The 21,185-nt window shown below is 46.1% G+C and overlaps 2 protein-coding genes across 4 annotated transcripts in view; both read left to right on the top strand.

The window, feature by feature from the left end:
• Positions 1 to 15,646, top strand: part of Snta1 (syntrophin alpha 1) — a 30,062-nt gene extending 14,416 nt beyond the window's left edge. Inside the window, exons 3-8 of one of the 2 annotated variants that reach the window (XM_034496255.2) lie at positions 8,998 to 9,202; positions 11,199 to 11,406; positions 11,508 to 11,638; positions 13,771 to 13,967; positions 14,784 to 14,971; positions 15,070 to 15,646. In XM_034496255.2, coding sequence (XP_034352146.1) covers positions 8,998 to 9,202; positions 11,199 to 11,406; positions 11,508 to 11,638; positions 13,771 to 13,967; positions 14,784 to 14,971; positions 15,070 to 15,162 — 1,022 coding nt within the window. In that variant the 3' untranslated portion in view covers positions 15,163 to 15,646. Of the gene's footprint in view, positions 1 to 8,997; positions 9,203 to 11,198; positions 11,407 to 11,507; positions 11,639 to 13,770; positions 13,991 to 14,750; positions 14,972 to 15,069 lie in introns of both variants that reach the window. The other variant, XM_076930045.1, reaches the window with a different exon arrangement.
• Positions 15,647 to 19,460: 3,814 nt separating this feature from the next.
• Positions 19,461 to 21,185, top strand: part of Cdk5rap1 (CDK5RAP1 mitochondrial tRNA methylthiotransferase) — a 28,539-nt gene continuing 26,814 nt past the window's right edge. The window contains exon 1 of one of the 2 annotated variants that reach the window (XM_034496764.2): positions 19,461 to 19,605. The gene's annotated coding sequence lies outside the window, so the exon portion shown is untranslated. Of the gene's footprint in view, positions 19,701 to 21,185 lie in introns of both variants that reach the window. The other variant, XM_034496765.2, reaches the window with a different exon arrangement.

The raw sequence follows: 21,185 nt of genomic DNA, 5'->3' as shown, positions 1-21,185 counted from the left end.
AGATCTGCCTGGCTCTGCCCCTGAGCACCGGAACTAAAGGTGTGTACCACCAGTGTCTGGCTTCGTTTCTAAATTTTTAAATTACATTTTTATTTATTTCATGTGTTCATGTGTGTGTGTGTGTGTGTGATGTTTGTACATCTGTATCACTGAGCATGAATGAAGTCAGAGGACAATCAATTTGTGGGAATCAGTTTCCTTCTTTCACTGTGTGGGTCCAAAGGACTGTACTCAGATATTAGGCTTAACTGCAAACACTGTTGTCTGCTGAACCATCTCATGGGCTCTCTGCCATCTTCTTTGGTTTGTAATTGCTTGTAACCTCTTGATTACAGGCAAGCTCTACCCTGCTTAGCTCATTCATTCATCTAGCAAATATTTGCTGAGTTCTTTCTGGTCCAAGACTGGATGCAAACACAGGGCAGAATGTGTCCAACAGCTAGGGAGCTCACATCTTGTTTTGTGCCGTTACTGATCATTGTGGACACATATGTTATCATGGGTTCTTGCATTCTACACAGCCCTGGTATGCCTTTTTTATGATCGTGTGAATATACTTTTGGAGTGTGGTTCCTGAGAGAGCTACTGTTAGAAGAAAGGGTTCAGATGCCTTCAGAATCTTACTAAATGTGACTTCCCTTCCATATCTGTAGTACAGGTGAAGTAAAATAAGATTGTGTTCTTCAAAGTAGTGTGCGGTATCTGCTGGTCAGTCAGTGTGCAGGGGTTCAGAAACTACTTTTAGTCCAGCCTTGCTAAACTAGCATGTTCTTAAAGGCCTCACAGGCCTATTAGTATCTCAGGTCTTTTCTAGTCCATTGATGTAAGGTCAGGGAATTTGAATCCTCACAGGGCCTTGTTGAGAGAACTAGCATATTAGTGCCCATTAAATAGTAAAAGTGACAGGCTTAGGGAGATCTTGAGAGATATCAAGGCTACAGACCCAGTGACAAGGACTCATATTCTTGTGTTGTGTCACCACTCTGGCCATCCTCTTATTCTGTTCTGCTGAGAACAGCGGCAGAATCATAACCACACCTCTATGGAAGACCTAAGGGAGACAGGCAAACAGTGGCTTTGTCATCCTGCAGGGCAGTTATGTATTAGTCCCCCTTTAAAAACGAGGAACTAAGGGCTGAAGAGATGGATCTGAAGGTACAGGTATCTGCTGTCAGGCCCGAAGATTGGGGACCCACATGGTGGAAGAACCAGTTCCCACAAGTTGTCCTCTAACCTCCACATGTGCGCTACAGCATACACAGCGTGCATATGTGTATGTTACCGCACACTAAATAAAAATGAAGTAATTAAAAAATTGGGAAAAATAGGTGTTGGAGAGATGTGATAAGACTTAAGAGTGTGTGCTGCTCTTGTAAGGGAACTGAAATCAGTTTTCAGCGCCCACCCTGGCAGCACCCACCCTGGCAGCACCCACCCTGGCAGCACCCACCCTGGCGGCCTACATTGCCTATAACTCCGGTTCTAAAGAGACCCAGTGCCTCTAGCTTCTGAGAACACCTGTATTCTGGTGCACATACCTTTTATGCCATTTTTAAAAATAATAAAAATTAAAAATTAGAGTTAAAGACAATTTATTTGTGTGTTTTGCTTACATGTCTGTAAGTGCACCTTCATGGCCACCCTCAGAGGCCAGAAGAGGGTGTGTAATTGCCTAAAGTTGGAATTACGGAAGGGTGTGAACTGCCACGTGGTGCTGAGAACTAAACCTGGGTCCTCTGCAAGAGCAGCAAGTGTTTTTAACCACTGAGCCATCTCTCCACCCCTAATAAAAATGATTTCTTTTGCCAGGCAGTGGAGATGTATGCCTTTAGTCCTAATACTCAGAAGGCAGAGGAAAGAGGATTTCTGAGTTCCAGGCTAGCCTGGTCTACAGAGTGAGTTCCAGGACATCAGGCCTACACAGAGAAAGCCTGTCTTAAAAAAAAAGTTAAATTAAAATTCTCTTTATTTTTTAAAACGAGGGCTCGAGCACATGGCTGGCACCTCAGCATGAGGGCGGCTGAAGACACCACTAATTCATGGCCAGCACGAACCGTATATAATGAGACTCTGCTTTAAAAGACCGGAGAAGCAAACAGTTGATTACCCCAGCACTTAGGAGGTAGAGACAAGAGGATCAAAGGTTCAGGGTCATCCTCAGCTTGAGGATACACTTGAGGCCAGCTTCAGTCACGTGAGACCTTATTTACAAACGAAAGAAGGAAAGAGAAAAAGAAAGAAAGGTAGGTCCAGGAAAAAGAGAGTACATCAACTATCATTGATGTTATGTCATAAAGACTTTTTTTTTTTTTTTTTGGTTTTTCGAGACAGGGTTTCTCTGTGTAGCCCTGGCTGTCCTGGAACTCACTCTGTAGACCAGGCTGGCCTCAAACTCAGAAATCCACCTGCCTCTGCCTCCCAAGTGCTGGGATTAAAGGCGTGTGCCACCACTGCCCGGCGTCATAAAGACATTAAACCAAGCCACCAGAGATCACATTTATGTTCTTGTTCCAGCCCCACAAGCTCTAGGCCTTTCAATATGCTTTGTTTTGACAAACGTCCTCCTCTCCAACTTCCTATATTCCTCCTATCTTCCTTCCTTTCTTCTTCCCCTTGGGTCTTAAGTGTGTTAGGCAAGGGCTTTGCCAATGAGTAATGCCCTCAACCACATCACTAAACAAATTTATTTGTTATTGTTCAATACTAGGGATTCTCATGTAGCCTATATAGTCTTTAAAAAATAAGACATTTACTTTCACTCTGTGTATATATTTTGTCTGCATATATTTTTGTGTACTATGTGTTTGTACTGTGTGTGTGTGTGTGTGTGTGTGTGTATGTGTATGTGTGTGTGGTACCCTCAGAGGATGGGGGTAGCCCTAAGAACTAGAGTTAAGCATAGTTGTGAGCCATCATGTTGGTGCTGGGAAGCAAACCTGGGCTATCAACAGCAAGTGCTCTTAACTGCTGAACCCGTCTCTCCAGCCCCTATGTGGTTCTTGATTTGTTCTTCATGCCTCAGCCACCAGTGCTGGGATTGCCGGCGAGCATTACCACATTTAGTTCCTGTTAACTTCCTGATACCTAGTATAGATCAAGTGCTATAGTAGAAGCTGGGTGTGCCCCGGCAAATGAGAATGGGCTCCTCTGTTACAGCATTGGCATTTGGGTTAGAGAGGCTTCAGATTAGTGAAAAGATGAATTCATGGGACGATTTCTACAGGCGAAGTGAACACCCACTCTGGACAGACAGGGAACAGCTTGAGCCTAGCCAACAGATTTCCAAGATTCCAGGCCAGGACATTCAGTCATAGACATTTACTGAGCCATGGGATGTATTCTGGAAGTTTCTGTATTGAGCCAAAACAATGTGACTCCTCTCAGTAAGGTGCATGAGACCTGGTGCTCCTCAGTTAAATTGGGCAGGGATATGGCCTTGCTCCGTGGTGGAGTCTAGTGGAATGCCTCAGGTGGAATTTCCTCCTGCATCAGGGAGCTGGGGCTCGCCTCTGGCTTTCCTTTGGCTTCCTTCATTAGCCTCAGCTTCCTGAGCTTTTCCAGGCTGCTGGACCAGAGGCTTGCCTGGGGAGAATGTGGACTCTGGCTGGGCCTATCCTGGTAGATTCCAAACTCTTGGCCACTGGCCACGGTCATGCCCTCAGTTCTGGAGGCCAGAGTCCCACCCTCTCTGCTCCAGTGAGTCAAGCAGAAATGGGGGTGGGGCAGCTTTGAAACTGGGCTATTTATGGCCAAACTCTGGGGCCCCCAGGTCTCCACCCTCACTCAGGGGGAGGTCACTTGGTCTGTGAAATTCAAGCCCTGTTTCTGGCACCAGTTAGCTGGAGCACTCCTCATTTATAGGACATTCCTGTGGGAAGGGAGAAAGATGACCTGGTTCTGGGGCAGCCGGGTGAGCAGTGGCTCAGGGAGCAGTTTCTTTGGATTCAAAGTTGACAAATGTTCATTTGCTGAGCATGTAGCATATGAGAAGCCTGCTGGGCTCTGAGGGCAGAGATGAGTCTCATGAAGTTCGTGACCTTACAGTGTTCCCCCTAGGTGGGGTAACTGACCCCAGGGGACTGGACTTGGGTTCCCAGGACCCATGCAAAGCAGCTCACGGCCACCTGTAACTTCAGCTCCAGGGATCCAACACCTCTGGTCTCCAGGCACATTAGACAGGTGCAAGGAGGCAGCCATTTTTCTGCTTGACTTCTATCTTTTTGCTTTGCATTATGCGACATAGGAATGATCGATTTGAGCTATGGCAGCCATTCTGAGGCTGTGGGGGAGAAGCTAAGTGTAAGGCCCAAATTCTAGTGTCACACATATCCCCCGAACTACTTTCCTTAACTTTTTTTTTTTTTTGTTTGTTTCAGTCATTTGAGATTGGGGGCAGGGGGCTTATTCTTTAGCCCAGGCTAGCCTAGAACTCTTGGCAACCTAACTGTCTTAAACTCTCCAAAGTGCTAGGATTATAGGTGTGAGCCACAATGCTTTCTCAGGATTGGTCACTCTCTGTGTCTGTCTGTCTGTCTGTCTGTCTGTCTGTCTGTGTCTCTGTCTTTCTCTGGAATAGGCCAGACTGACCTCAGACTTCCAGTGTACTCAAGGATAACTCTGAATTCCTCATGCATGGTCATGTTCAAGCTTCTGTTTTTGTTTCTCTTGAGACAGGTCTCAAGCATCCTGGTTTGAATTTGCTTTACAGCCTAATATTAACCTTCTGATCCTCCTGTATTCACCTCCCAGTATAGGCTCTCTGAGTCATGCTCCGAGTAGCTTTTTGGCTTTCCTGTGCTAGCATAGCTGGTAGGGTGAGGTCACAGGTCAGAGCAGGGCTTTGTGGGTTAGCTGGACCGAGAAATAGATCTAGATTGATATTCTAGAACTGTCCTGTCCATTGTGCTTGCCGTTCGCTCTCTCTATTTGAATATAGTTACAACTGATTAATATTTTTTATTTACATTTACTAGTTATTGGTAGGCAGGAATCGGGGATGTCACAGCATTTCTGTGAGATTGGAGGGTAACTTTTAGGAAACGTTTTTCTCCTTCCACAATGTGGATTCTGGGAATCGAACTCAGGTTGTTGGATTTAGTGGCAAGTGCCTTTTCAGGCTGAGCCATCTTGCTGGGCTAGCCCTGTTTTTTTTTTTTTTTTTTTTTTTTTTTTTTTTTTTTAAATTTAAATTTTAATTTTTTTAAGACAATGTCTCATGTAGCCCATATTGGCTCTGAATTATTTTTTAAAATTATTTATTTTACTTATTTTATGTGCATTGGTGTTTTGCCTATATGTATGTCTGTGTGAGGGTGTCAGATCCTGGAGTTGCAGACAGCTGTGAGCTCTCATGTGTGTGTTGGCCAATACTTGGGACCTCTAGAAGAGCAGCCAGCACCCTTAGCTGAGCCATCTCTCCAGCCCCCCTGAATTCTTTATGTAACCAAGGATGTCCTTTTTATCTGCTGAGTGCTGAGATTACTGGTATGTGCTACCACACTGGTTTTTAAAGTTAATTTTATTGGTGATCAGTGAGGGAGGGCTCTTAGAAAACACTCCCAGAAGATTTCACCTCAGTGATGTTGGTCTTTTTTTGGTCACCACTAATTTCTTAGCTTCAGCTAGCCTACATCAATTATCCTAGTAGTCCCTTCTGTTCTGGACTTTAAAGCCAGAGCCATGTGGCGCTTCCTAAGTTCTGGAATTAAAGGCATGTGTCATAATTGCCTAGCTTAAAATTAATTGAAAAAAAAAAGATTTATTTATTTACTATGTATACAGTGTTCTGCCTGCATGTTTGCCTGCAGGTCAGAAGAGGGTATCAGATCTCATTATAGATGGTTATGAGGAACCATGTGGAACTCAGGACCTCTGGAACTAATTTTAATAGAAGTTAAATTTAAAAAAATTAAATTTTGGGCTGGAGAGATGACTCAGCAGTTAGGTTCACTGTCTGATCTTCCAGAGGTCCTGAGTTCAATTCCCAGCAACCTCATGGTGGCTCACAACCATCTATAAAGGGATCTGATGCCCTCTTCTGGCCTGTGGATTTAGATGCAGCAGATCACTCATATGTTAAATAAATAAAATGAAATAAAATTAAAAACTGTTTAGGGGCTGGGGAGATGGTTAAGAGCACTTGTTGTTTTTGTACAGGGGCTGGGTTCAGATCTCAGCACTCATATCAGATGCATATCTGTAATACTGCCTGCAATACCAGCTCCAGGGCATCTGACTACCTGTTTTTGTGAGTGTGGGTATCTGCATCCATGTGGTGCCCATCCACATTAAATAGATAAATAAATAAATAAATAAATAAATCTTTTAAACAATTCTGCTGGTTTGTACTAGTCTCATTTCATATGCTCATCACTATGTGTGCCACTGGTGACCCTATTGTACAAAGCACATGCCACACATTCCTATCAGAGAAGGTCCATTATACCTGCTCAGTGATACTGGGGAGACCTGCCAGGGTCCCCTGGGCATGTATACTGCTTAAGCCACTAACTGCCCATGTAAGAAACAGAACCATAACCGATTGTGCCTTAAAGGTAATACAATTGGCTGGGCATGATCATACATGCCTCAACTCCAATGTTGGGGAGGCCAGCCTGGGCTACTTACTGAGTTTTAAGTCAGCCTGGGCCAATTCTAAGGGACCCTGTTTCAAAAAGGCCATCAGCAGGGGTAGATGGAAGGCTCAGTGTTTAAGAGCACTTATTGTTCTTGCAGAGAATCTGGGTTTGATTCCCAGCACCACATGGCACTCAGTGCCCTCTTCTGACCTCTGAGGACTCCAGGGATACATGTGATGTATCGACATACGCTCAAGCAAAACTTTCATATACATAAAATAAATAAATAAATCTAAAAAGAAAATTAAAAAGGGCAACAATGTAATAGAAGTTTCTCTTTCTTTTTTCCTTTCCTTTTCTCTTTCCCTCTCTCCCTTCTTCCCTTCCTCTTTCCATTCTTCCTTTCTTTCCTCCTCTTTCTTTCCATCTTTCTTTCCTCCTCTTTCTTTCCATCTTCCTCTTTTTCATCTTTCTGTTTTTTATTTTATTTATTTTTTAGCAGACCATTACTTTGCAGCCCAGGCTGGCCTGTAACTTACTCTATAAGTAAGCATCCAATTCTTGGCAATCCTCCTGCCCCAGGTGCTGGGATTATAGGTGTAAACTGCTGTGCCCAACTCTCTCTCTCCATCTCTTTCCCCCTCTTTTCTTCCTTCCTTCTTTTTTTGGGGTACCAAGGATTTAACTCAGGGATTCGAACATGCAAGGCAAGTATTCTACTGGAATCACACCTCCCTCTGTAATTCTCCTCCCTCCCCCTCCCCCTCTTCTCTCTTCTTTGTTGCAGGAGATGAAACCCAGTATCTATGTATGCTAGGCAACCTGTCTTCCCAGCCTGATTCTTTCTTTCTTCTTCTTTTTTTTTTTTCTGTAAAAATGGGCTCATGTGGAGCAGACTAGTCTCAAGTTCCTGATTTTCTTTTTTTTCTCTCTCAAATGCTTGTTTTACAGTCATGTGATAGACATCTGGCTTATTTTAATTTTTTTTTGAATTTGTGCAGGGTCTGGCCAAATCAGCCAGGCTGGCCTCAAATTTGTGATGCTTCTCCCCTAGCCTTCTGTATAGCTAGGATTACAGGCAGCTGGTATCAACATATCTGGTAGACGTTTTGCTGCAAAAAATTATTTTAAAAAATTTAAATATTTATTTGTGTGTGTGTGTGTTTGCTTGTTGTGCTTGCTGGCCCAAATGTAATGTTTAGATAAGTGATTCTGAGATAATTGTATCTGTTTATGTATTCTTGGGACTGTGCTGTATTATCTAACTTCTAAAATTATTTTTATTTTATTATTTTATGTTGTGGGGTATTTTGCTTGAATATGTGTCTATGTATCATGTGCTTGAATGACCCACTGAGGTCAGAAGAAGCCATTGGATCTTTTGGAACTGGAGTTAGAGACGGTTGTGAGCTGCCATGCTGGTGCAGGGAATAGAACCTGTGTCTTCTGTAAGAACAGCAAGTACCCTTAACGGCTAGGCCTTCTTTCCAGCATCCTAATATCTCTACTTTAGTTGGGTTTCCTTAAAGTATGGCTCACACCCTCATGTTGTAGATGGTACCCTATCACTCTGGCATCCAGGCAGTGAAAGGGAAACAGAGGGGAAAGTAAAGGATACCCCTTTCCCTTAGCAGTAGAAGCCTGCTATTCACAGACATTATTCTCCTTTCATGCTATTGGCCAGAATTACCAACACGGCTATTTATAAGTGCAAAGGACCCTGGGAAATGAAGTCCTTAAAGGGCTATTAATATTTTGGAGGATAGTAATGAACACTCCCATACAACTATCTCATTCAGTGTCTTCTGGCAGATAAGAAGTATGGAGAGGTAGAAGCAAGCGCCAGGACAGTGGCTAGCAGCCACACATCCTGATTTCCATCTTGGTGCTCTGAGCCTGTCTATACTGTTCTCTCTCCCCCATCCCTGCTTCTTTACACCCCCACCCCTTTCCCCCCTTTCTCCTCCTCTCTCCCTCCACTTCTCTGTTTTCCTGTCCTTCTCCTGCCCTCTCTTACATCACTTCTTAGTACAGATAGAGATTATAGGCATATAGACCATTGCCTCTGTGGTCTGGTTGTTTTTTTTTTTTTTTTTTTTTTTTTTTTTTTTTTTTTCTTCCTTGAAAGGCCACCTGAAGGTCCCAAACTTTTTGATTGTTTGCTTAGAACTTAATCACTTGGCCACACCTTGCTGCAAAGGAAGCTGGAAAGTGCAGTCTTTGTTCTAGGTAGTCATGTGTCCATAAACCAGGTTAAATGTGTCCAGTATTTTCTACTCCACTGTCACACCAAAGGCTTTAGCTTAGAAACGTAGAATAGTAGTCATAAATTAAGCTCTTAATTAGCTAGTGACAATTGTGATATGTGCTACATGGAGTTCATGCCACAGTGGTAACAGGTGACCTTTATCCTGACCAGTTAAGTACATGAAGGAAGTCTCACCGTATTTCAAGAATTCTACTTGCGGGACCTCTGTTGGCTGGGACTCACCTCCTGCCTCACCTCTTCAGCGGCAGCCTTCTTCCCCTGGCCCCCAACCCCGGAACCTCAGTGAGGCCAAACACATATCTTTGAAGATGGCGTACGTCTCAAGGAGGTGTACTCCCACTGACCCGGAGCCCAGGTGAGGCTAGAATGGGGGAGCACTCAGATAATACAAACAAAAGATATCTGTGATGTATATAAGTGATGACCATGATACCAGCATCCTGCTGGCATGTAGCATGCTCTTAACAACTGGGTCACATGGATGCATGAGTGATTTTATGAGGTGACGGTATACATTACTTGTTTCTTCTTCCTCTTCCTCCTCCTCCTCCTTCTTTTTCTTCTTCCTTTTTGAGACAGGGTTTCTCTGTGTGTCCTTTGCTGTCCTAGAACTCATTTTGTAGACCAGGATGGTCTTGAACTTACAAAGATCCACCTGCCTCCCAAGTGCTGGGATTAAAGGCATGTTCCACCACTGCCTGATTACTTGGTCTAGGGAGTAGCCCTGGCTTCTCGTTGATATTTTTATTTAAAAGATTTATTTATTTATTTTGTATACAGCATTCTGACTGCATATATGCCTTCAGGCCAGAAGAGGGCACCAGATCTCACTATAGATGGTTGTGAGCCACCATGTGGGTGCTGGGAATTGAACTCAAGACCTCTGGAAGAGCAACCAGTGCTCTTAACCCCTGAGCCATCACTCCAGCCCCTAATAATTATTTTTTAAAGGAAGGATCTCTAGTAGATGAAGGCACTCTTATTTTGCTGTATAGCCTAGGAAGACCTTGAATTTCTGATCCTCCCAATTTCACTTAGCAAGTGGTAGGATCACAGGTATGCAACACCACTGCTGCTATTTTGAATTTTATACTTTTTCTGGGAGAAGTAGACTATATCTGTAGGAAGGGGTGGATTTGGTGGAGCCTGTCTTTGGAGATTATCATCTAGGAAAGGTTTACCTCATGTCCAGAGTTAGAGACTTCTCTGTATACTTTATTGGTTAGAATTGGGTCACGTGACAAGCATAGCAAGGGGAGCCATAAATTCAAGTGCTTTGCTTTCTAGTTCAGCAGTAGAGGAAGGCAGGGGTAAAGGTGGATGGCCTAGGTGTTGGGAGCCAGCCTCCCTTTCTCTGCCCTATTCCATGTAGTACAGAAATCCAAAGGGAGTGAATCTTTAATGTAACCAAAACATTTTGGCAATTCTTTCCAGCATCACTGCTGCTACTCCCTGGAACTCTTCCATCTTACCTGCTGGCGTCGTGGACTTTCTTCTTTCTCTACTCACTTTCTCTATTTCCCAACTTTTTTTTTTTTTTTTTGAGACAGGGTTTCATATAGTCTAGATAGTTCAGTTTTAAAATTTTTTTACTGTATTTCTTTATATTCTCTCTCTCTGTCTCTGTCTCTGTCTCTGTCTCTGTCTCTGTCTCTGTCTCTGTCTCTCTGTATGTGTGTGTGCATTAGTTCTTTTCTACCATGTGGGTCTCAGGAGTCAGGAATTGTTAGGCTTGGCTGCACGTGCCTTTACCCACTGAGTCATCTTGACCGCCCTAGTGATAACTTTGAACTTTGGATCCTTCTGCGCCAGCCTCCCAAGTGTTGACATTGCAGATGTGAGTCACCAGACCTGGCTACTTTTGGGGCAGGGGTAGAGTCTCTTAGTGTGTTCTTGCCTGCTTTAGCCCAATAATGCTTTGATTACTTGGTACTTGTATACCACTTGTCCTGTCTTTATTATAAGTAAACTTTGTATCTTAAGATTTTAATATATTTCCCCTATTAGTAGATGAATTAGAGCCTAGACAACAGGGGTGACTGGGAAGTTATCTCAGTTTCATAGAAACCAGGAGGAAAGGCCTCTACACCATAATTGTGGCCCCTAGTACATGTTTGAGTGGGTGTATAGAAGTTTGTGTGTATATGTGTGTGTTGTAGCTTCTTGTCTCTATATCCTGCTGGGTTCTAACACCTTTGGCTGAGATTCTAGCAACAAACTCAGTTCTTACCTCTCATGGACGCCTGTGTGGTTTCCTCCAGTTTGGCAGTGAGTGGGTTTGTTGGGCCACATGTCTAGGCTGGATAGCTGACTATTGACATGTCCTGTCTTTTATCCCATTTTGCCTTCAGGTATCTGGAGATCTGTGCAGCAGATGGCCAGGACACTCTTTTCTTGAGGGCCAAGGATGAGGCCAGTGCAAGGTCATGGGCAGGTGCCATCCAGGCCCAGATCAGCACATTCATACCTTGGGTCAAGGATGAGCTACAGGCACTGCTGACAGCCGCAGGTACAGCTGGGAGCCAGGACATCAAGCAGATTGGCTGGCTGACAGAACAGGTGCTTGCTGGGCCCCACTTCTGGTACCCCTGACCACCCCATTTCCTCCTGGCCCTGGGACTTCTTCCCTCCCACTCTCCTCATTACCATTTTGCTTGCAGTTGTCCAGTGGGGGTACAGCACCAACCCTGGCCCTGCTGACTGAGAAGGAGCTGCTCCTCTACTGCTCTCTCCCTCAGACTCGAGAGGCCCTGAGCAGGCCGACCCGCACTGCCCCGCTCATTACCACCAGGTACTGAGGAGCAGGGGACCTATGTCACACTCAGACTTGGGAAAGTGGTATTCTAGCTGGTCCCAGATGCCCCGAACCCTAGCTAACCCTGTTCTGCCTCCAGTTATTCCCCAGGTGACCTGAAGCACATTTTGCTCCTTTTGGGCCATACTTTCCTCATTTATAAAGTTGAGGCTCAGAACAGAAAAATGTGAAGTGACAACTGTCACTCAGTTACTGATACCTACATCTTATACTGCATGGTTCAGGGGCCAGTCACTACCCTCAGGGAGAATCCAGAGTTGGGAGACAGGCACAGAAGAGCTATTACATTGAAGGTTGTAGGAGACATTTAACTGACTGGCTTGACCAGGGAAGATGTAAGGAGGAGGAAGTGCTAGAGCATGTCCATGAACATATGTATGTATATACACATATGTGGTAAACACACACACACACACACACACACACACACACACCCGCACATAATTTTTGTGAGGCAGAGTCTATGTATCCCTGGCTAGTCTGGAACTTGCAACACGGACCGAATTGGCCTTGAACTTGCAGAAATCTGCCTGCCTCTGCCTCTAACTGCTGGGATTAAGACATGTGCTATCACTGCCACTTCATACTATTTTTTTGAAACACAGTCTCTCATTGAACTCAGAGCTTGCTGTTTCAGCTAGACTGACAGGTGGAGAGGTCAATGGCCCCTGTCTCTGCTGCTTTCCATAGCACCGGTACTGTGGATGTCTGCGGCATGCCCAGCTTTTACATGGCTGCCAGGGACCCAGGCTCAGGTCCCCATGCTTGGGCAGCAGGCTGTGCCAGAGGGATTAAGCTGGGGAGTCAGGAGGCTGGGGCTGTGTTGTAGAGGAAACCCCGTGACTGCCACACAGAACATTCACTGGAAAGAGAAGGGCAGAAGCTGGGCGGCTGCCATAGCTCAGGGAGACCTGAGGCTGAGGGGAGCAGGTGGGTGGGGACACAGATGGAGAACAGTGGCATTTGCAGTAGAGAGTGTGTGGGTGGGAGCTCACAGGCTCGGTGCTTGCCAGATGGGCAGGAGAGGCCATGGGTGAGTAGGAGGTCCAGAGTGTGTGTGCGTGTGTGTGTGTTTTGGCAGGGGCAGTGAGACTGGAGTTGGGGTGTCTATAGAGGAGGTTCTGGAGATGCTGAGTCATGACTAGAGCATATGTGGGAAACATAGGGAATGTGGCTCAGAAGGCTGAGGGCTTGTGGGTCCGAGGTTCAGGGCTGGAATGTGGGAGCTTCAGCTAACACTCCCAAGGGAAACTGAAAGTGGGTGGAGTGAGGAACAGAGGGACTCAGGGCCAGAACTTAGAGGTCTGGTGGCCAGAGAGGGACAGTGAGCTGCCCAAGGCCTCACAGCAAGTGAGAATCAAACTGCAGGGTCTGGGGCCCTTGTTACCATGACTCCTTTCTCAGGACTGGGTTCTGGGCCAGCTGACAAATGACAGGTTTTAGATTGTCTATCTAATCAAGTGACTTGTTAATTCAGACAAGTACTTATTAAATACCTACTATATGCCCATAGTTTAAATTGGTGGGAATATAGTCTTGTATAAAATAGAAAAGAACTTCTACTTTAGTTTATCTAGCTAGTGAAAAGGTCAGCCAAAAGCCTTCTGAAACTAATAAGTAAAATGTATCATTTTGGCTGGGCTAAATTATACACATACACATATAATTTTAGCTGGGGGGGGGACACATGCCTGTAATCCCAGTACTCAGTGGGCAGAAGCTGAAGAATCAAGCCTGGTCTGCATAGTGAGTTCCAGGCTAGCCAAGGTGACATAGTGAAACCCTGTCCAAACAACGAAAGCATTCAGAGAGTATGATTTCTGCAATCCTGGTGAGAAGTAAGGCTGTTAGTGATGAAGGAACTCCTTTAGACAAATCTTCTCAGAGGAGGGGATATTTGAACAGTGATCTACAGGAAGTGAGGCTGAGCCCGTGGGAGAGAGTGAGTATTCAGTCAGAGAAAGCACACGTGTGAGGAGCATCAGGGGAAGATGGAGAAGAGGAGCCCCTGCAACTCCTGTCCCCTGTAAGACACTGAAGGATGCAGGTCATTGTCTGGCCCTACCCCACCCCCAGCCCTCATGCTTGGCCCTCTGCTCTGCACACAGGCTGGTGCACTCAGGCCCTTCCAAGGGCCCAGTGCCCTACGATGCAGAACTCTCCTTTGCCCTGCGCACGGGTACACGTCACGGTGTGGACACTCACCTGTTCAGTGTGGAGTCGCCGCAAGAGCTGGCAGCCTGGACCCGACAGTTGGTGGATGGCTGTCACCGGGCTGCTGAAGGCGTGCAGGAAGTGTCCACAGGTGTGCCAAGTGGAGCCTCTTGTGTTGAGAGGCGGTCAAGTTTCTTCTTTGGTGCTTCTGGAGGGAGAGAGCAAATGGAGGTTGGGCTTTTCCAGAGGCCCCTATTTGGGATATGCAGGTGCTCTGGAAGGAAGGAAGACATTTTTTCTTGGTGTCTTTTCTTATGTTATCTCTGATTCTGCTGGTGAGGATAAGTGGTGGTGCACACCTTTAATTCCAGCACTCGGGGAGGCAGAGGCAGGTGGATCTCTGTGGGTTTGAGGCCAGCCTGGTCTATATTGCAAGTTCCAGGCCAGCCATGGCTACACTGTGAGACCCTGTCTTGGGGGTGAGGCGTAGGTAAGATAGGGCACCAGTTGGATTTGATTTTCAGGTAAACAGTGAATACTTTCTTATGTCAATCTAAATTATCTAGTTATATGAAATTTAAATTTAATCTGCCAGCCTTGCACCTTTATGGGATAAACATTGTGTCCGCCACAGAATTTAACTCCCATTTATTTTATTGTGCTGAGAATTGAACCCAAGACCTTGTACATGATAGCTACGTACTCTTCTACTGAGCCACACTCTGGCCCAAGTTTCCCTAATATACATGGCTTTGCTAAAAATAAAGCTAGATGCAGCTGTAGGTCCTCTGAAGGCCCACCTGTATTTTAGGATAGGGTGACTGGGACAGTGATTGTTCAGGTGTCATGACAGAGTGAGCCTCCTATCCCTGGGGGAATTACAGCCAGGTTCTGGAGCTATCTTAGAAGTTGAGTGGGGCTTGTGATCACTGAGGTGCCAGGGTCTGTGTTCACTGCTCTCCTGCAGCCTGCACGTGGAATGGCCGTCCCTGTAGCCTATCTGTGCACATTGACAAGGGCTTCACACTGTGGGCAGCTGAGCCAGGAGCAGCCCGAGCCGTGCTGCTCCGACAGCCCTTCGAGAAACTTCAGATGTCATCAGATGATGGCACGAGTCTCCTTTTCCTGGACTTTGGGGGTGCTGAAGGAGAGATCGTAAGTGGAGGGCCACCTCTGCATCCTGGGGGTGGGGATGTTCTCCTGGAGGCCAGTCTGGACAGAATCCCTGACCATTCTCTCTGTCCACTCTGCAGCAGCTGGACCTGCACTCGTGTCCCAAAACTATGGTCTTTATCATCCACTCTTTCCTGTCCGCCAAGGTCACCCGCTTGGGGCTCTTGGCCTAGAAGTTGTCAGATGCACTAGCCCTGAAGAGGATCGTTCATCTTGTGGCTTGACCTGTCCTGCTGACTGCCTGTCATCTGTGGGCTGAGGGAAGGGAGAGGAGGGGTACTAGGGCCCCAGAGACCAGCCTGAGGAAGCAGAACTCAGACCTGGGACAGTGAGTCTGGCTTGTAATGGGGCAGCCTTCCTTCTGCCCACCTCCACCAGTGCCTTTTGAAGAGAGATATTTTGTGTACACAGAAGCCATTCCGAGCCTGGGACCTGACCCTGTGGGGATCCTGTCCCCAGCCAACAGCAGAGCTGCCAGGCCTCCTGGAGGCCCCTAAGCCGCCCTGAGATCTCTGCAGCTGGAGTCTTCTGGGTCAGTGGCAAGAGGAAGAAAAGGAGCCTTTCTGTTCACTTTTCCTTGAGCCCCGTGGGGCATCTGGGTTTTCTCCTCCTCCTTTCTCCTCCTTCATCTTGAATAATAAACAGCCTGTAAGCACATAGGCAGCCTGGCTTCATGTCTGTGGTTTGTGTCTTTCCACTGGGACTCTGATATGGCTCTGTAGTCCCAGAGGAAGCAGAACAAGATGTAAGACCCTTCTCCTGGAGAATTGGGTCTCCACGTGAATACTGGCTTTATTTATGCTCTGTGATAAACAACCCTACAATCTAATAGTAGCTCATCATGTCTTCCATTCTGTGGGTCAGAAATTTGAGAATGGCTGAGTTGAATGTATTCTTGTCTGAGGTCTCTTATGAAATTTCAGCCAACGAGGAAACTGTCCCATGAAGTTACTTAGTTAGCTTGGTTACAAATTAGGCAATAAGAAATGGGGAGATATGGTTAAGTGGAGATTTTCCAGTCTTGCTTACCCATTCATCTCACCTATGCATCCACCAACCAATAGCTCACCCAGAAGCATCTAGGATCCATCCATCCTAGTCCTCAGTGATGTAGTTGAGAGCAACAATGACAAGTCTTTATCCTCAGCAGGAAGAAATCCATCAAAATCTCCTGCAATCAAATGTGTGATTCCAACTGGTCAGACACAGGGAGTTAGCAGAGAGGACAGCGGGACCTCCCTTGCCTGGTTTCATTTCTGTCAGGAGGAGACACTGACCCTGGGCAAACCCAGTCCAGTCCCCATGCCTGCAACATCAGACTTTTACTTTCATGAGCTTGGGCTGTGCATTGACAGTTTTACTACTTAAAACTGGGCTGGGCAGGGTACTTTTGTTCTAGGCTGCTGGTTGGGCTTCCTAGGGTGTGCTTGCTTCATGGGTAGTCTGTGGAATGCAAGGAACAATTGATCACATAGGCCATTCAGGTCATCTGCCTGACAGTGGTGAAGGGAAACTACAATCATTCACAGTGGGGTGGAGGGGGAGTGAGTGCCCACTATGGGGGCTTTCACCAACTAGTAGAATTAGATGAAAGAGATGATCATGGTAGGTAGAACATTCAAGTCCTAAAGCAGGCAGAACACAGGGTTCCCAAACTCCTGGAATCAGAGGAGTTTGTTTCTTTTAAAAAGCTTCACCACCCCTAATCCCACACTAGCCTGGGAATCCACAGTTGATCACTGCCACGATGGATTACTGCCACAGCCCCAGTGTGGTGTTTTGATCCTTGGGCCCCACTCCTTATCCGTTTCTTCCCACACCACAATGTATTCACCACACAGTTGCCACGCTACAGGCACAGAGAATGGAGTCAGTAGTCAATAGTTGGCCATGGTTATTCAACTGTCGACCAGCACAGCCCTAGAGGGAACCCAGCCAGTCTGAGGTTGAGTTAGTGCTAAGAATAGGGCTTTGGCATCAGACTGAATTGTGGGTGGATCCCAAGGACAGCACAGCTCTGTGTGAGCTTCGTGAGCTTTTGCATGAGACTGCTTTTGTATTCTCACCCTTGAGTTTGTAAAATAAGTTAATCTTTAAATTTTTTTCAAGATAGGGCTTCTCTTTCTCTGTTTAGCTGTTCTGAAACCTTTTCTGTAGACTAGGCTGGCCTCAAACTCATAGAGTTCCCCCTTTGTCTGCTGGGATTTTTTTTTCTTTCTGTCTTCTTGTTTTTGCTTTTCTTCTTTCTTTCTCTTTCTTTCTTTCTTTCTTTCTTTCTTTCTTTCTTTCTTTCTTTCTTTCTTTCGACAGGGTTTCTCTGTGTAGTCCTGGCTGTCCTAGAACTCACTCTGTAGACCAGGCTGGTCTTGAACTCAGAAATCTGCCAGCCTCTGCCTCCCAATTGCTGGGATTAAAGGTGTGTGCCACCACTGCCCAGCTGTTTTTTGCTTTTTGAGACAGTGATTCTTTCTTTGTGTAGCCCTGGCTATCCTGGAACACACTTTATAGACTAGGCTGGCCTCAAACTTATAGAGATCCACCTACCTCTGCCTCCTGACTGCTGGGATTAAAGGTGTGTGCCACTGTGCCCAGCTTAAGGCCCTTTAAATAAGCTAACCATGAGGTACCACCTGTATGACCTAGTCACTATGCAAAGACCTTACTTCCTATTTCTACTTTCTTGAAGGTTATGGTATCATTATGTGGATTTGAGGGGACACCCACATTGAGACTGTCTTTCAAACTGGAGAATGAGGTAGAGAGGTCCAAAATGTCTTACATAGAGATTGCAAAGGTAATGTATTAAAGAAACCCATTGGTGGGCTGGAGAGACAGCTGAGCTGTTTGTGGAGCATTGGACTAGAGTTTGATTCTGAGCATCCACATCAGGTGGTTCACAACTGCCTGTAACTCTAGCTTCATTTGGAAGCGTCCTACACCCTGAGTTAACTCTAGCTTCTGGCTTTCCACACAGAGGTGCTTCCAGCTTTTTGCACACGCATATAAACACATAAATGAAAAGAAAAGAAAAGAAGAGAAGAGGGGAGGGGAGGGGAGGGGAGGGGAGGGGAGGGGAGGGGAGGGGAGGGGGAGGGGAGGGGAGGGGAGAGGAGAGGAGAGGAGAGGAGAGGAGAGGAGAGGAGAGGAGAGGAGAGGAGAGGAGAGGAGAGGAGAGGAGAGGAGAGGAGAGGAGAGGAGAGGAGAGGAGAGGAGAGGAGAGGAGAGGAGAGGAGAGGAGAGGAGAGGAGAGGAGAGGAGAAGAAAACAACAAAAGCCCTTTGGCAAAGAGGAAGGTTGGGAATGCCCCACTCTTTCCCTCTAAATCCACTCTCGATGAGAGTCATGACAGGAATAGGCCAGGAGGGGGCGCCTCTTTGTTACTCATTCTATACTTGTAAAATTTGAACTGTCCACATGCAGTTTGTTTCAACCAAATATTTTACATTTTAAAACTAGGTGTTATGGTGAAGCTTGGAAAAACACTTATGCTACATAGGGTGGTTCTGACCTCAGGTCTCTGGTCTTGCAGAATCCTGTTCTCAGCTTTTTCCTGAGTGTAGGGACTGTGGGTTAGATCTAGGGGAGAAGAGGTACCTTGGCTAGAGTCATGATCCACAGGGAAAGGAGAATGGCTGAGAGGGTCAAGGCAGGAATGTAACAGGAATAGGGCACATAGGAGATGAGGAACAACTTGGCTGTTCAGGGCCATTTGGGAGATCCAGGAAAGGCATGTTCAGAGGTAGCCACAGAGACCCCTTTTAAGCCACTTTTCTTAATTTATTTTTTTACATTTATTCTATCTATCTATCTATCTATCTATCCATCCAACTATCTATCTATCTATCTATCTATCTCTTATCAATCATCTATAGAATCTTACTATGTAGCTCTCTCTGGTTTTGAATCAGCCTGCTTCTGCCTCCTGAGAACACAGAAGTGTGCTAACGCGTCGGGAGACGTGTGTGTGTGTGTGTGTGTGTGTGTGTGTGTGTGTGTGTGTGTGTGTGGGGGTTGATAATGGGGGAGGGGACGTTGCATGTCCCATGGCCTATCTGTGGAGTTTAAAGGGCTTGCCGGAGTCAGTTCTTTCTTCACCTTGTGAATTCTGGGTATTAGATCCAAGGTCGTCAGGCTTGACAGCAAGTGTCCTACACGCTGAGCCATCTCAAAAGCCCCATGGTGGCCTTTTTCTTAAAGGGCCTGGTGCGGAGAGGGAAGGAAAGTACATATGACATGAGGGAGCTAATTGGTGACAGGCATAGGGAGAAGTCAGAGCTCCTATTTTCCAGGGGCAGAACACCCCCAAGAATCCCTTACTCTCTTGGGGGCAAGGGCAGATACTCTAAGACTGCCCACCTAGTTTTAAGCTTTGTTTAATTTTTTTTGGGGGGGGAGGAGTACTAGCATTTAAAGAAGTGGGTCTCACATCTCTATTTTTCAAAGCCAGTGACCTGGGACTCTAGGCCGGCAGGAAACACTTCCGTTAGAAGACCGCGGACGAAAGTCACGGCGGAACAGAAGTTGCACGCCTAGGAGCGCAGCGGAGAACTACTGAGTAGGGACCCACGCAGGCTGACAGTTTCCGGTTTCGGACGCGGACATCGCAGTTGTGGGAGGTGAGAGGTTTGAGATGGTCTTGGGAGTCCTGCGAGTGACCTGTGGCGCAGGCGGGCTCGCAGCGTCCAGGAAAAGCCAGAAGCGCTAGGGAAAGGTATCACTGGGCAGTATTAGGCCTTGATTAAGACCGCTGCCTCCTTTTGTATGTCCTTGAAGTGACAGCGTCTTTCCAAGCCCTGGCGTTTCCTCCTCTTGTGAAGCAGAGATGGGGGTCTGATAGGCCTCGCTGGGTGGCTATGGGACTCTTGCGGGCGTTCACGCAGCGCCGCCGCCGCCGCCACGCCCAGCACTCACGTGCTGGAATGTGGTAGGTGGTTCCTCGCCGTGTTGTGCTGTGCAAAACTTTGAGCTTGCATTTGATCCTCCCACCAGGTTCATTCCCACACTCAGAAATGAAGGCTCCCAGGTCCTGGCCTTGGCCGGCTTGGCAGCAGTGACATTCTGATTCTTAAGGTCCATGCTGTGAAAAGAGGTGTGGGCTGTTAGTGAATGGTTGCTGAAGCCACCATGTGGTTGCTGGGAATTGAATTCAGGACCCCTGGAAGAGCAGTTAATGCTCTTAACCACTAAGCCATCTCTCTAGGACCCTCCAATCTGGCAAGGGGTAAGGTCCTATTGTACCTTTTTTTTAAAAAAAAAAATAGATGTGACATTTGTTGTTCAGAGGTGGGAACTTGACTTTTTTTTTTTTTTTTTTTTTTTTTTTTTTTTTTTTTTTTTTTTTTTTTTTTTAGACAGGGTTTCTCTGTGTAGCCCTGGCTGTCCTGGAACTCACTCTGTAGACCAGGCTGGCCTCGAACTCAGAAATCCACCTGCCTCTGCCTCCCAAGCGCTGGGATTAAAGGCGTGCGCCACCACTGCCTGGCTGGAACTTGACTTTTAAAACGTGGTCACACAGCAATTAAAGGGCAGAAGTAGATGATTTGAAACCTTACACCTGGGCTGTTAAGATGGTTCTCATACATGCACAAGAATAAAACTGTGAAAAAAAATTAAAAAAATCAACCCAAAAGTCTCTGACACTTGAGAGTAGGTTTCTGTTTTTTTTTTTTTTTTTTTTTTTGTTTGTTTGTTTGTTTGTTTGTTTTTTTGAGACAGGGTTTCTCTGTGTAGCCCTGGCTGTCCTGGAACTCACTCTGTAGACCAGGCTGGCCTCGAACTCAGAAATTCACCTGCCTCTGCCTTTCAAGTGCTGGGATTAAAGGCATGCACCACCACTGCCTGGCTGTTTTGTCTTGTTTTTTTAAAAATTACATTTTACTTGGTTTTTGTTTGTGTGTTTATACACATGAATGTGTGCCATAGTGTGCGTGTAGAGATTAGGAGACAATCTATGGAATTAAGTTTATTCCCTTTACTGTGTGGCTCTCAAGGACTCAGGCTTATTGGCAAGTGCCTTCACCCACCAAGCCATGTCACTGGGTCTTCTTTAGTTATTTTCACCTGTAAATTAGAGATATAATACATTTTAAGAGCCCTAATTACACTGTCCAGGCAGTCCTGGAACTACTGGGTTCAAATCATCTTCCTGTTTTAGCCTCCCAAATTACTGGGAATACAGATTTACCATGCTTGGATT

This window comes from Arvicanthis niloticus, chromosome 2, assembly GCF_011762505.2.
Source record: "Arvicanthis niloticus isolate mArvNil1 chromosome 2, mArvNil1.pat.X, whole genome shotgun sequence".
In the NCBI taxonomy this organism is placed as follows: Eukaryota; Metazoa; Chordata; class Mammalia; order Rodentia; family Muridae; genus Arvicanthis; species Arvicanthis niloticus.
The sequence above is the reverse complement of the archived record's forward strand: the minus strand, read 5'-3'. Positions and strand labels throughout refer to the sequence as shown.